Genomic DNA, 14,769 nt, shown 5'->3' on the forward strand with positions numbered 1-14,769 from the left:
CCTGATGTTCTCTTACTAGTGTAAATGTTCAAGTATTCCATATACGTTAACTTTTGAATAGATTGATTTCTTTTAAAAACTTCATCAAAAATGCTTTGTTTGCTCTGACTCGAACTGAATGTGTAGTTGACATTCCTTTATTTCAGTTGTGCAATTTCTTTTGTATACTATGTCAAATATGAATTCTGTATGTATAGCCAAAAGGGGAAAAATAATCTAATCTGTCAATGCTCAGTTTAAAGCATTATCATTATCATATTATTTATGATTTGTTAATAAAGCCAGCCAAGGTATTTAATGTATACCTCAGGGAGTTTCCTAGTTTTGTTAGGGAAACTAAACACGTATGAACATTTGTACAGATAAAAAGTAAGTAAATGTATTTATTTGAAAATGTTTATTTTTTACCAAATGAAATAAAATGTACAGTTTTTTTTTGTTCTCCCAACAGACAGGTGGTCGGTCCTGTGTGTTTTAGAAGTACAGTTTAGCCATGGCTTGAAGGAACTTCTTTTTCCTCTTCTGTGCAGCCAATAGTAGTACTTCCTCTGGGTTACTGGCATTGAGCTCCGTCTGACCAATCGCTTTTACCTGTAAAGAAGAATTAATGTCTAACTCTTCTACTGTACATACACGTTCAACCCTATGGCCTTGATTTTCTAAATCAAGTACACAATATCCAATGATGTGAGTAAGCTGCAATGTAATGGACTACTTTGAGATGAATCAGGTAGATCCCAGTAAAATATGTGTCCCTTTCCCTTTTAAGTAATCTTTTTGTATATAACAATTGTAGGTTTTATTCTTAAGATAGGGTCCACGTGGCTCACAAGGAGCATAATAGTCAGTGCACTTACAGGCTGAGCCACCAGGGAACAGTTTGCTGCTCAATTTAAACCACATCACCTTTGGGTTTACATAGATTAGATGAAAGGAAAAAAGACTTACAGCTATTTGTCTCTTCTCGCTTTCTCCCCTTTTATGGTGAATATCTGAACACACTGTTAAGGGGACAGTTCAACAAAGTATGAAGTCAAAGAACTAGGCTTAAGCATTATCAAGGTATTACAGTGGTGTTTATAGAAATCCTGAACACTTAAGAAATACAGAAATGGAATAATAAATATTGCCACAAACTTTAACTTTAGATGATTTCTCCCAAGGTGTAGTACAGTTATCCTAAGTGGCATTATTCTTAAATAATCTTTTAACTTGGTAAAGGATACGTGTGAGATATTCCAAGATGGTGACATCCCAGATGTAGTCATAGAGTGAGTCCATGGCATCATGACTGCAATAATAAAATAAAAGTTACATTAGAGAACTTGTAGGTCTAGGAATACAACTATAGATTATTCTATTGATTACTTTTTTTAGTAATTGAATTATTGATTTGTCTGATCCACTCTGCTGAGCCTGCACACCAAGAAGGCTTAACCTTTGAGATTCTTGTTTTAAATATGGACTTACCAAAAAGAGAAATCCCAAAGACCGGTAAATAAGTAAACCTGACAAAGTTTTAAGGGTAGTAAATAACCTGTTTTGTTCTTGAAGAGCTTTGAATGCTGTCATATAATCCACCTCTCTCAGAAACTGGCAGAGGACAGCAACCTAACAATAAAAAAGGAGGAGAAAGACAGCTTGTGACATCAGCCACCAAGAGAATCTGGGTGGGAGAGAAATCTTTGCTTAAGTCTGACCTGTGTGTGGCAGTTTGTCATCGAACAGCACTTGATCATTCTCTTCAGGACCTGTAAGAAAGGGTCACAGTCTTGTGATTGTGGTCAGTAAAAATGAAACTGCCATAATTCACAAATTTGTTAATTCATTATGGATAAGCTAATCTTTGTAGGATCCCAAATCTTCCACTTTAGAACACAAATGTAAGTGAATTGCGCGTAGCCAATCGCCTTAATAGCTAGAGGAGAGTCTGCTATAGGATTACAGCTAGGATTAGTGCTATATCAAGTCCCCAAAACCTTGTACATCACCATTATTGTACTTGATAGATCAAACATTCATGCCCTTCCCCCACCCCAATAGTACATTCTGGTACGGGAAAAAAGTTTTGGCCAGAGAGCCAGACTGAGTGCCCTCGTTGGGTATCTAATATGTCACCTGTGCGAAGGAGGATGGCGACTGTACCTGATCAGTATAGACATCTGGGGGCACAGCTTTGTTAAAGAAGTCGGAGCACACTGCACCAGCTTGAAGGTAAAAATGCAGGGCTGCAGAGTACTGGTTGGTCACTAAAGAGAGATTCAACAGAAACATAAGTGGATCAGCTAACTACTCACAAAACACTGAATGAATGTTTTTCATAAGGCACCCCTGGACTGTAATGGAGCCCATGTTGTGGACTGGCCACCTAGATTGCATGACACCTGAATAAATATAACATTTCACCACAGTAGTAAGAGGACAGAAGCCTTTAACCCATTAATACGCAGATTCTACAAATGTCTTCTAAATCCCAACAGTATTCTGAAAAAACGCATGTTTCTATATCAGTGGTTCTCAAACTTTTTCATGTCAAGGACCCCCAAAATTATATGTATTTGGCCACCCCATCTCAAAATATTTTGTTCCAGGGACTTCCAGGGAAGAATAGAGTTAAACATGCTTTAAAAAGCTTTAAAACCAAAAACAAACTAAATCTCTACCCCGAATGTGCTGTGCAGTACATGTTTCTTACCAAAGTAGATGTCAGCCTGCGTGATGAGCCAGGACTGATTGTTGGGGTTCAAAGTGAGCGCATAGAACACCAGCTCTTTGACTGTCACAGCCACCGCCTCCACATCCACAGCCTGTATGCTGGGACGCCACACACACACACAAGATCATTCAGTGATTTGGTCAAGGTTCATTGTACACTAATCTAGACTCAAAGTCTTGGCTGCTGTTAATGGCCAAGTTTTCTCATTGTGGATCAGTAAAGTTTTGCCTCATCTTCAATCTTGTCACTGTCGGGCGGAAACCTTGTATGTCCAAAATCTTACCAATTCAGAAAAAGAACCTGTGTTCCAATGGATCCCATGTAGTTATTATTTAGTCACAAGCTTGTTCAACCTATTTTTTGACATGTCATTCATTATTGGTGAAAATCTTCTAAATTTAGCAAAATACCGACAGTATAAATATAATAAAGACAATCTACAAGCTAACAACATATCACATTGCGATGCGTTATACTATAACAGTGTTTGCGTGACACTGTAATAGTATAAAATAAGGCATTCATTTGTGAAAAAACTACGACAAATGGAGATACACGGTTTCTGTCCGACAGTAAAGATATAATTATTAAGGTGAATTATGTCCAGATGAGCAACGAGAGAGAGAAGCTCTTACTTAGCGAGGGAAGACGGCCAGATGGAGAGGTGCTCTGCTGTCACCTCATTGACGATATCATCCTGGAACAACAGACCATTGGTCATGCATACATTTACAATTTATAAAGCTGATGAGTATAAATTTGCCATGAGATGAGGTAGGCTGATCAAAACAGAACTTGGACTTTTTGCAGCAATGCATACCCGTACTATGCTGTGAAACCTCACAAACAGGGAGATGAGGGTGGTCAGCACTAGAGGCTCCTGTAAGTTATTTAAGAAAACACATTATTCCACTCCTCATCATCCAGAATGTATTAATTCAATTAAAGATAAAATACATTCAGCAAGCACAAGTTCAGCTTGTCCTGCACTCACCCTCAGTTTCTTGATGAAAGTGATGAATTTACTCCTAAACAGGTAGACATAAACAACAGAATGGACGTTTTTATAATAGATACCATGAAAACAATGTGAATGTGCCAAACACAAATAATTGTTTTAGCACGCCTCTTTACCATGTAGAGTACCATAAAATGCCTCAATTTGACCTTTTTTCCAATTATATACATTAATTAGTTGAACCACAAAACAATGCAGAACACACTTTTAATGTAGGAATAGTAAATAGCATTGTATGCATGCCACACAACCCATACATTTGTCCACTAGAGGGTGCCAGAATTGCTAAAATAAACTTGAACTGAAACACACTCCCACACTATGCAAACATGCATACTATGCATGCACACCTCTATATTTCCTTCATCATCAAAATTATGACCAATCCTAGATTATATTGTATGGATTCTGAAAAGCACATCAGCAGCCTCTTGCTTCACTCTTTGTCTGTGTCGTGCATCAAAAATAGCCACTCTTCGACTTGAAGAAAGCTTGTCTATTTTCAGCACGAGACACCAGTGCTTAACAAAGTTTAAATCAGGATATACCTGTGCAGGATGCCCATACTGGAGTCCCTTTGTTTAATGAGGCCGTCACTCGTTCTCTTGTGCTGGAGTGACACGCTGCAGATCTGCACCACCACTTCCCACAGCTCTTTGGCCGTACGCCGACTTTCTTTAGGACCTGGGAGCTCCTTGCAGGTGGAGGCCAGAAGCTGACCGAGCTATCAGGGGGAAATATGGAAGTCAATCTGGGATCAGATAAGAGATTAAGTCAAGCAGCCAAGCTTTATGTAACAATTCATTGATTCCACGATACAGTAGTCATGAGACAGTTACATAATATTCACAATTTTCACCACATTTTCAAAACCAGACCTTTAAATCCTTCGAGTCATTTGATTCGTAAACAAAATGGACATATCTTTAACAATTTATATATGCATAAGCTGCACTGCCTCTGTAGATGTACTCCATACAACAGTAGCTTGCAGACCCAGTTGCTCTCTGAGGCATCATACTTTATGTTGTACAGTAGTAGTCAAGTCGGATTTCTGGAATGTCAACTTTTTCTCACTTCTGCTTTAGTTCGATTGTGTCAGTGAGAGAAAGACACACAGCAAACTGTCCAGCCAGCCAGGAGCAGAACGGGTAACACGCTGAAGAAGGCATTTTGCACCCATGTGGTATGTGCCCTATCCATTTGGCTATCGTGTCACCCAGAGGAGTGGCTCTATGCAAAACAATGTGTTCATGGATGAAAGTTTGTTTCTCAAAGACCAATGATTGAATGTACTGTAAGTAAGTGCTACAAAAATAGTTAAGTCTGTGAAAAAGAAGGCGTGCTCACCTTAATGTAAGGGTTGTTCATCACCAGAGACTGTGGCACCTGCAGAGTCAGATAGTCGTTCTCCCTCCAATTCAACATGAAGGCGACACACTCCTCCCCAACGACCTGACGCAGAGGCAGATCTGAAAACAAACACGCCAACCATCAGGGGTGAGAGTCAGACCGCTTATGCGCTGATTGATTGATTGAATACTTTATTAGTCAGAAATGTAAACAGCATGTAGTACAGTAAGAAAGCTAAAAGGATAACACAAAAAGTCCATGATGCCTTCTCCATCATGTCACAGCATAACATGTTAAATTATGAACCATTTAAACCCTATGTACTTTGTTGACCTTGGTCCCCCAAGGCTCTATCCTTGGACCCTTTTTTCCCTTTACACCAAATCTCTTTGCCGAAAATAGCTAATCTACAAGCCTACAAACCAACGCATTGTGACTGAGCTTGTAGATCTCACAAAGGTTCATGTGGTTTGCCCTATATACTTCATCGTACGATGAATAATGAAAGTAGCTGATCTACAAGTTCACCATGCGTCGTTAAACGTTGTGAGCTTGTAGATCTCCTATCTTTGTTATTTTCGAAAGATTTTAAAGCATTTAGCCTATAATGACATGCCCAAAATAGGTACGCCAGGTTGAAAGTGGTTAAAGACATCCCATAGGTGTGAAACCATAACGTCCACCCACCGTGTATCCTCATCTCCAGGTACCCTCTGACCCTGCTGACCAGGTCGGGGGGCGGCCTCTCCCTGCTGCCCTCGGCCGCCATCGTCTCGTGCGCTCGGACCTCCAGCAGCAGTATCTCGTTCAGCATCACCTGCCTGAGCTTGGGAGAGAACTCCGTCACCAGCTCCAGACATGCCGAGAACAGCTGCCTGGCATGAGCGAAGTCCTGCCCGGCAAATAGGATCAGATCAGTATTATGTTTTTTTTAAAGAAATATTTCTTGCAAAAAAAGATTTCTGTGCAAGCATGCACTGCACACAAGACACCACCAGAAGATCAATGTCGTGTTAATAATAAGATAATGTTATTATCTGATATTTCTTCAAACAGACCTTTATTAAGATGCAGTGGAGGCCTTTGGCCATGAGGATGTATACCAGGTCCTTGGTCAGGTTGTCTTTGGTGCCAAGGATCACATTGATGTAGGCTGTAGGAACCTCCCACTATTAACACAAAAAGGGGGAACTTGACATTTTAACAAAACAGCCACAGTAGAATACATAACATGTATTTTGTTTAGCAGCGATCTACTTCAGCATGACATGCATTTTATTTGTTCTATCTAATATCTTGATTTTATCTTGAACCAGTGATTTCGAGTAAGTCTTCCAACTAAGAATATGAGCTTGTTTTAAGGTCATCGCGTTTCATCATCACGATGCTAGAGGAGTTCTTGAGTGCATGGATTTGTTGCCCCCTACCTTGCTGTTGACCCTCCAGAAGGGCCGTTCGGCCATGCCGTGGAGTTCAATGAGGATCTGTCTGATCCTCCGTGGCTCCAAGGACAGGATGAGCTGCTGCTCCAGCTGGCCAATGTTCACACTGGCTGAGGCTTTGGAAGGAAAGACCACCGTGCAGTCAGTCACAGGATCACGCATGTTAGGATAATGTACAGTAGCCTGTCATTACCGGAAAATAAACTCAGGACCCAAGTGCAGGGAAATTGGCTTTACCAGTCAGATTTATTTGCTTGTTAATGTTCAATGACACATTGATGTGCTGAAAACAACAGCTTTGGAGGTACCTGGTATGTCATAGAAGGAAAGCAGAGCTTTGGAGGTACCTGGTATGTCATAGAAGGAAAGCAGAGCTTTGGAGGTACCTGGTATGTCATAGAAAGAAGGCAGGGGCTTGGCGCTGAGGTTGATAGTGGCCGACCTCTTCCTCATCTGCTCCACCAGGACCTTCCTCTCCTCCTCCTTCAGAAGCTCCATGAACAGCTTGTGAGACGACACCATGAACACCAGAGGAAGCTCTTCAAGGCTCTCACACAAGGTCCTGAAAGGAATGGACACTTTAGCCAAGGGTATGTTTTTTTTAAGTGGGAACTATATAAATAAATATACACACACACACACACACACACACACACACACTTTCACCTTCAAGAAAATAAGGTGCGAGTAGTGTATGGATTTATAATCTTGTAATACAAAATACTTATTATGACTTATTTGCCAAAAGTAGTAATTACGTGTGTTGCAGACAAACAAAAACGATAAGACAAGGTCAATGAAACAAACAAGGTGTTTAAAATTACAGTACTACACCGAAAGAGGTGTAACTCACTCACTTCATAAAGTTGGCCATATTTCTTCTGCCGGTTTCAGACGGACGATCCTTCTCCAGTGATCGTGTACACACCTGCAGGGAAAGGAAATATCACTTAAATGTGCAGTAGCTTTCTTTTCATTTAGACCTAATTCAAACCCAAGACGAATGTTGTTCACTTCCTATAAAGTCATTCAATCCATAATGCAATTCAATCAATAGGAAGTTGGTTTGTACCTCTAGTATGAAGTCCACCATTCGTTTACTAGGTCTCAGAAGCAACTGCTGGAAACGCACACTGAGGACTTCTCCCTCCAGGGCGTCTCGCACAGAGTTGCACACACACAGCTTGTGGCACACCTCATCAAGGCCCCTCTCGCTGCACACAGCAACAAATCAACATTATAAAAAGTGAAAATCTGATAGACTAATCCGCCTTTGAATTAGGGCTGTACAAATTAATCAACTATAATTCTATAACTATAATACTTTCCACGGTTAATAATTATAAGCTTATGGTCTATGTTGGAAACATATTGTTGATTTCAGCATTTGAAAGCCGTTTATTTAGAGAGACCACTGTATGGTTAAAATAGTCCAACAAAATAATGTGTTTCCCAAACAATGCAGGCTAATAATCAGGATAATAATATTTAGCATTATTGCCACTATGAATACAAACTAAGTCCTGCTTCATTGAAATACAAATAATTCCCCATTTAGAGTCTTACGAGTATAAATTCCGCTTTGTGCCATATCTGTAGTAATTTGGCATTAAGTGATTAAAACCAGGAAGGCATTTATGCCATATCACAATATTACAATGTCCAAAATCCAAGACGATATCTAATCTTACATCACAATAGACAACATCGATATAATATTGATATTTTGCCATGCCCCACAATGAATAGTGTGATGATGGCTAACTCACCCTTGCTGGACTTTATGCAGAAACTCCCTGAGAACAGATTGTCTGAAGTGGTTCGGCAAGCTGCGAGACAAATTGTCTTTGATGAAGGCCTCAATAAGAGCCTAGAGGGGAGTTTGAAAGAATGACAATACATTTAAAAGATTCAGAACAATGTCAAAGCACTAGACATTCCTGTACACACACACACACACACACACACACACACACACACACACACACACACACACACACACACACACACACACACACACACACACACACACACACACACACACACACACACACACACACACACACACACACACACACACACACATATAATAAAGTATATATATAACCATTTGTCAAACAAAATCATTGCATCTTGACATCACAGTATCATTCAAAAGGAGTAAAACCTATAGCGGCATTACAATGCATTAGAATTGTGTCCAAAGTGATAGAAATGTGTCTATGGCCAACTCTTGCGAATATACATTGCATTCAGTGATGGTTGTTTTCTCTTCTTTACATTTCTCAGTCAACGAGTCAAAGAGTTAAATATCATTAAATGTGTTCATATATCCTGTCTATTTTTTTTTTTACCTGTTATGAGTATCTGTTGAGTTTTGAAATACATTTGCCATATAAGACAAATCAAGTGCTGAGCATGCAGTTGAAATGAAAGGTGTGCAGGACAGTTCTGACCTGGTAGTTGTGTGTCCTGATCAGGCTGTTGATCTGTCCATAGGGTGTGCTGTGTGAGTCACTGGGGTCTAACACTCCTGTCAGAGCCCTACAGGCATTCCAGTAGCCAGCCAGACGCTTCTCATCCAGGTGCACATGGAGAGTTGAGTCCAGCTAAAAGTGAGATAAAGATACATTTTGAGAGATCACAAACCTAATGGTGGGATAACATTAGGTTACTTACAGTATGTTTGGGAAAGCATTCTATTCTAATTTCAGGGATCTTCCAATTTTATCTGATGATTTACATCATGTGTAATGAACCCATAATTAAAAAATGTTTGCCATTGGCTATCAGAAATGTTTTATCATTCCAATGAATCTATTTAACTTTTTTTTTAGTCATACCGAAGACTATACAATTTGTACCTAATGCCATCCTGCTTGGCAATCAGGAGGTTGGATTGGGGACAAGTCCCTTTGACATACAGTACTACATGTTCAGAGGGTGTACTTGTACATAAGCTACCTCACGCTACAGACAAATCATTGGTTCCCAGGGCTTTAATGTTTATTTGGATCCCCATTAGCTACTACATCAGCAGCAGCTACTCTTCCTGGGGTCCACAAAGGCTAAGTTATGTAATTTGTAAAGGTCCATCACCAAACCCAGAATGAACACATGGGTGTACCTTCTGTAACAGCTCCCTGGTCTGTCTGAAGTGTTCACACGCCTTCTCATAAGCCGGCTGGTCTGTGCAGCCTTGTTGGAAGAAAATACCTCCCAAGTCATAATGCACCTGTTTAAGATAAAAGTTACATCAAGGGTAGGTTCGATTAACTTGTCGAGAACTGCAGTTCATTAAATTAAGACATTCAGAATCCATCATTTATAGGAAAAATCTTGAATTTGTATTAATTTAAACTGCAGTTTGCGTTATGAGTAAATACATGTAGAACACAAATACTACGTAAGTGGTGATAAAATGTGGTGATATTACTACGGGTAAATTTTTAGCAACGAATAAAAGCATCAACCTGTAGAAATGAGGCATTACCAAATGAATAGTTTGATGTGAAATATTCGAGACACATTTTCAGATCTTGGCCCACTTGCAATATCCTCACAGCGCACCAGTGGGCCCCCACCCACAGGTTGAGAAACAGTGGCCTAATGCTTATCAAACTGGGGGTCCTTGAATTTAAAAAAGGTTGAGAAACACTGGTATAGACCCAACCTGACAGTGTAGCTCCTCAGCACTGATGCGTAGACCTGCGGTGGACGACTCTGTCTCTCCATTGGTGGTGCTGGCATCAGCAGCTAGCAGGTCCAGCGTCCTCAGGGTGTGGATGTAGAAGTCCTTCTTCAGCCTCAGCGCACCCTCCAGGACACTGATGGAGTCGGCTGCTTGCTCCTTCAGCTGAAGGGGGGCAACGTGTTGAAAACATTATTCAAAATGGAGTATTGCAAAACCACGGCTACAAGTAGGGCCAGGGCGATATAAGTAAGTAAAGTAAGTTAGGCTTTTTTTTTGGGGGGGGGGGGGGGGGGGCCCGGGGGGGGGGGCCCACCCTAGTGGCGCCCTAGGCAACTGCCTACTCTGCCTAATGGGCGCGCTGGCCCTGTTGCCGAGCCATGTGGCCCATAGGGCAGGAGCCTATCTCCTGTTTCTGCACCGTGAGGCAGCTTAATGTACAAGTACACCCCCTGGGCATGACGCTAGTACTGTATGTCACAGGGAAAGGGCAATATGACTTCAAATCAATATCAAGATTATTTAAAACTTTTGCCTCGATTAATGAATGATTATTAAAAAAAATCTAGGAGGTGAAAATAGCTGATTTACAAGCTATGATCTACAAGCTATGATCGGCTATCCTTTCTGTACGCCACCATTGTACAATGAAGTATAATCCAGGGTTATACTATGAATTGAATACCAAGGACCCAAATGGAAACAAGACCACAAGGACTTTTTTGGACAGACCTTTTAGACAAAGTATTATAAATGTAATTGTGCTGTTTAAATGTTTTGCCTAATAAAATATTCAATCAATCAATCCATACTATCTATTATTCGGTTATAAGTTATGAATGAGGCATCACCAAATTAATAGTTTGATGTGAAGTATTCACTACCATTTTCAGATCTTTTATTCGTCCATCAGATCTATATAGTGAAAATAGCTGATCTACAAGCTATGATTGGCTATCTTTTTGTACGCCATCATTGTACAACTAAGTATAATCCAGGGTTAAATGGTTAATCAGACAAATCGATTTCATTGATTATTCGGTTATACATTTGTTATTGGTTCTAAATATCGGTTTTGTTGTTTTTAATTCATTGCCCAGCTCTACCTATAAGACCGAAAAAAGGTTGCATCTGTTAGCAAAGCTCAGTTTGTTGTTTACTCACCACACTGAGGATATTTTCTGTCATTTCTTTCTCCTGCTGCACAATACTCAACCTGGGAAATACAACAGGAACACATCGACATTCGACATTATGTCAATTCTTGTAATTGTAATTCAGCCTAGAGTGTGCCTTTTTTGTGTGACTCTCACATAAAAAATAAACAAATAAGGAGTAGCTGGAAGTAGAGAGGAGAATTTAAAAGGCCTACATGTTCATCTGGTGAGGCCCAGGCTTGTTCTGTTTCTCAGGAAAACTGCTCAGCACTATCGTTCTGATGGCCCTTCATGACAAAAAGAAAAAGACATTGTAATTAGAAAGTCAAAATGAAGATATATTTTAAGTTATGCAATTCTTGTAGTATTGTAATTATAATTTAAAGTCACTGTCAAGCTGTCCAGTGATTTTCTGTTTTTCCTCAAAAATCTAATCAAGTCACGCCATGGCAACCATGCCGACTAGCAAATGACATACGGAACCTGGTACCTATTTTGGGCATGTTTTTTTTTTTAATAGAAAAAATAGCTGATCGACACTAATGTAACGCATTGTGAGCTCATAGAGCAGCTATTTCCATTGTTCGTATAAGTATATAGGGCTTAAGTGGTTAAGCTGTGTGACAATCCCATGACAACCTGAAACCTAAATTATACTATGTATTAAGTCATTTCAATACTACTATAATGTGTCGTATGATGCGTTCGGTCGACAAAATATAAATTAGGCTTTACTCACCAACGATTGTAGATGATGACACCCATGGCGGTGGTGGGGGGCAGAGTGGACAGATCCAGGTCCACGTGTTTCACCCCTGGGGGCACTTTGCTCACACACAGCAGCTCATTCAGTAACATGTTCAGCACAGGGATGGTCAAGCTGAGAGGAGAGTCAATATTTAACTATAGAGAAGATTTTGAACACCCCATTAACAACTATTGCGTGTTGAACAACTATATGTTACTCTTAGTTCCAATGAAATAATTGCCACAGGAATTATGTTTTCATCCCTTACAAATAGTTATTTTTCATTCATTTAACTGTTGTAATGTAATTTAACATGTTACTTTAATGTATTTCGGAATGTGGAGGAGATACACAGATTTTCTTTGTATATGGACCATGAGCAGTGGCGTTCCCAGGAATTACGTTTAGGGCAGGCGATATTTTTCTCTGGGAAAAATCGCGGGGGAAACAAGTTAACAACAACACTACACTGACTACAAAACTGAAAAACGCGAATAAAAATAATATGCAAATATCAATGTATGTATTGCGCTGGTCCTGGCGCCGCCAAGGTCTTGGCTTGGCAGCGGTGGTGAATGGTAGCGTCCTCTGGATGAATCTGTTCTTCAGCGGTGGTCTCTTCATGTTGTAGTTGTAGCTGCTCTCAGAGCCCCTTTTATGCCAGGTGAGTACAGGTGGTGGCGCAGACCCCCAACCCTGGCACCCCATGCCCATGGCATGAAGACATTTGCATCACTATAGGCGAGGGTCGCTCTGCTGAATGAATAGTGTATTGGCTGTCTGGCGGGCTAACGGCCCGACGGACAGTTTTCTGTTTGGATTCTTTTTCACTGCCTGTTTCTCAGTCAGTCTTTTACTTTATTTTCTAGGGGAGTCGAGATTTTAGTTGGGCAGGCGGCCGCCTGCCTTGCTTCTATGGTGGGTACGCCACTGACCATGAGACCGACCAATGACAGATCATGCATTCTGGAAACAAAGTCAAATACTTGTATGCAAATAGCTTCTCAATAACATGTACCAACAAAATGTCTTTTGTGCTCGACAAACCCAAACAAACCCAGGCTAACCCTTTCTCCAGTGTGTCCAGGTCCCACTTCATGTATGCTGCCACTTTGAGCGCCAACAGCTTCAGAGTGCGGTTACGGCGGTTGTCCGCCGGAGGCTGTACTTGGTTCTGTTCATTTACTGACGGCTTGGAGGCCTGCTCTAGGAACTGGATGATCAGCTGCACGTTGGTTGGATCTATGGAGAAACAAATACATGATGTTCATTGTATACATTGACATGGGATGGGGAATTGCAAATGTTCAATGATAGTTTCCAGGGTGTACAAAATATTTTGTACTTATTTTTAAAAAATAAAAAAATAAGCCAAAAATAGCCGATCTACATGCTCACAGCACGTTGCAAGGAGCTTGTAGATCGGCTATTTTTGTGAAGAGATTTGGTGCAGACAGAAAAATGCGGTCCGGGCACAGAGCCAACTCAGGTTCAGTTCATTTCAAAAGCTTATGGAAGGCAATTGTTGGATTGATAAAACTACATCTAGAATACAAGTATGTGAGCTTACCTGGGAAGGCCTTCTGCAGGTGTTTCTCCAGCAGTGTGCCATCCAGTAGGAACTCAAACCAGGAGGTTTGGAGAGGAGTACCGGGTCTGCTAGTGGTCACTGCTGCCACCCTGTCTACTGCCTCCGAACTCATCGCACCCTGGTGCACAGGTATACAGTATGTGTTAAGATCAATGGTATTGGTCCTCCAGGAAATTGTTGTACCAAGATGCTCAATAGTGCAAGTCAAGATAAAAGAAGTAAAAACAAAAGCATATTTAACTTCCTAAATATGTCATTTTCCCTGCATAAATCCTGGCTACAAATATGTCAATCACAGTTTGCAAAAAGTACAGTGGTAAGAGTATACAATGATGCTAAAAGAATAACACAAAAAGCCCTGAGGACTAGTTTCCATTGTGGTCCTATGCAGTGGTCAATATATAAATGACCATTGACCAGATCTGTAGAGGGCGCAGTGGAGTAAATAAAATAATTTCCATCTAAAATACATTTCTGCCCAAAAAGTGTATTATACAGAGAAGGTGGGGTGCTGAGAGGCTTCCCACCCTGGAGAATAGACTTTCAACAACACAAAACAGATTTTGTTTCGTTGAGTAGCGAAATAGTTTTGTTTATTTTTACTAAAGACGGAGACCTCGCACGGCAGTCAGGCAGTGGAATTTTCGGTCTATGAGCAGAGCAGCGCGACTGGCAGAGCGTTAGAGAGAACTCACTAACGCTCTGGACCAGAGCTAACCTACAAGCAACTACTAGTTGCCAAAACGGATGTGCATGATTTAAAGTAATCATAAATGGACGGTTATTATGAACAGAATAGTTTGGAAACAAACGTGGGCTACCTTCTCATCCAGAGCAACGCGACCACTAATATGTCCAACACATTATAGTTTTAATGTCATCGTCTTGCGTTGTTGCCTGGTCGGTTATCTTACCTTGGTAGGCAACATTAATGAGCAGTGGAAGCAGGTACGGGAATTACAATAAAAAGGTCGGAATCTGATACTCAAAGGATTCTTTGATATCACATTGTTTTCTTTCTCTGCCTGTCTTGTATCTCCAGTGTATTTCCGG

The 14,769-nt window shown here is 40.6% G+C and overlaps 1 protein-coding gene across 1 annotated transcript; it reads right to left on the reverse strand.

Annotated features, from left to right (window-relative positions):
• Positions 1-150: 150 nt before the first annotated feature.
• Positions 151-14,756, reverse strand: ints8 (integrator complex subunit 8). Its single transcript, XM_084080671.1, has 28 exons — positions 14,631-14,756; positions 13,696-13,834; positions 13,193-13,367; positions 12,117-12,257; positions 11,593-11,664; positions 11,385-11,436; positions 10,203-10,385; positions 9,657-9,764; positions 8,986-9,138; positions 8,299-8,399; positions 7,602-7,743; positions 7,387-7,457; positions 6,916-7,091; positions 6,515-6,645; positions 6,146-6,256; positions 5,775-5,979; positions 5,085-5,206; positions 4,283-4,458; positions 3,711-3,744; positions 3,537-3,596; positions 3,352-3,413; positions 2,696-2,814; positions 2,146-2,249; positions 1,701-1,751; positions 1,538-1,611; positions 1,227-1,291; positions 949-992; positions 151-591 (listed from the first exon to the last, which is right to left on the reverse strand). Exons 1-28 carry the CDS (start codon positions 14,643-14,645, stop codon positions 475-477), a joined length of 3,003 nt encoding a protein of 1,000 aa, XP_083936797.1. The 5' UTR covers positions 14,646-14,756; the 3' UTR covers positions 151-474.
• Positions 14,757-14,769: the final 13 nt, after the last annotated feature.

This window comes from Gymnoscopelus microlampas (genome assembly GCF_963454915.1).
Source record: "Gymnoscopelus microlampas genome assembly, chromosome: 15".
NCBI lineage: Eukaryota > Metazoa > Chordata > Actinopteri > Myctophiformes > Myctophidae > Gymnoscopelus > Gymnoscopelus microlampas.

Coding starts and splice junctions, on each gene's coding strand:
- ints8 (XM_084080671.1), bottom strand. Junction 7,458..7,601: donor TGGTGGACTTCATACTAGAG/GTACAAACCAAC, acceptor CTTTCCCTGCAG/GTGTGTACACGATCACTGGA. Junction 2,815..3,351: donor TGGCCGTCTTCCCTCGCTAA/GTAAGAGCTTCT, acceptor GTGGCGTCCCAG/CATACAGGCTGTGGATGTGG.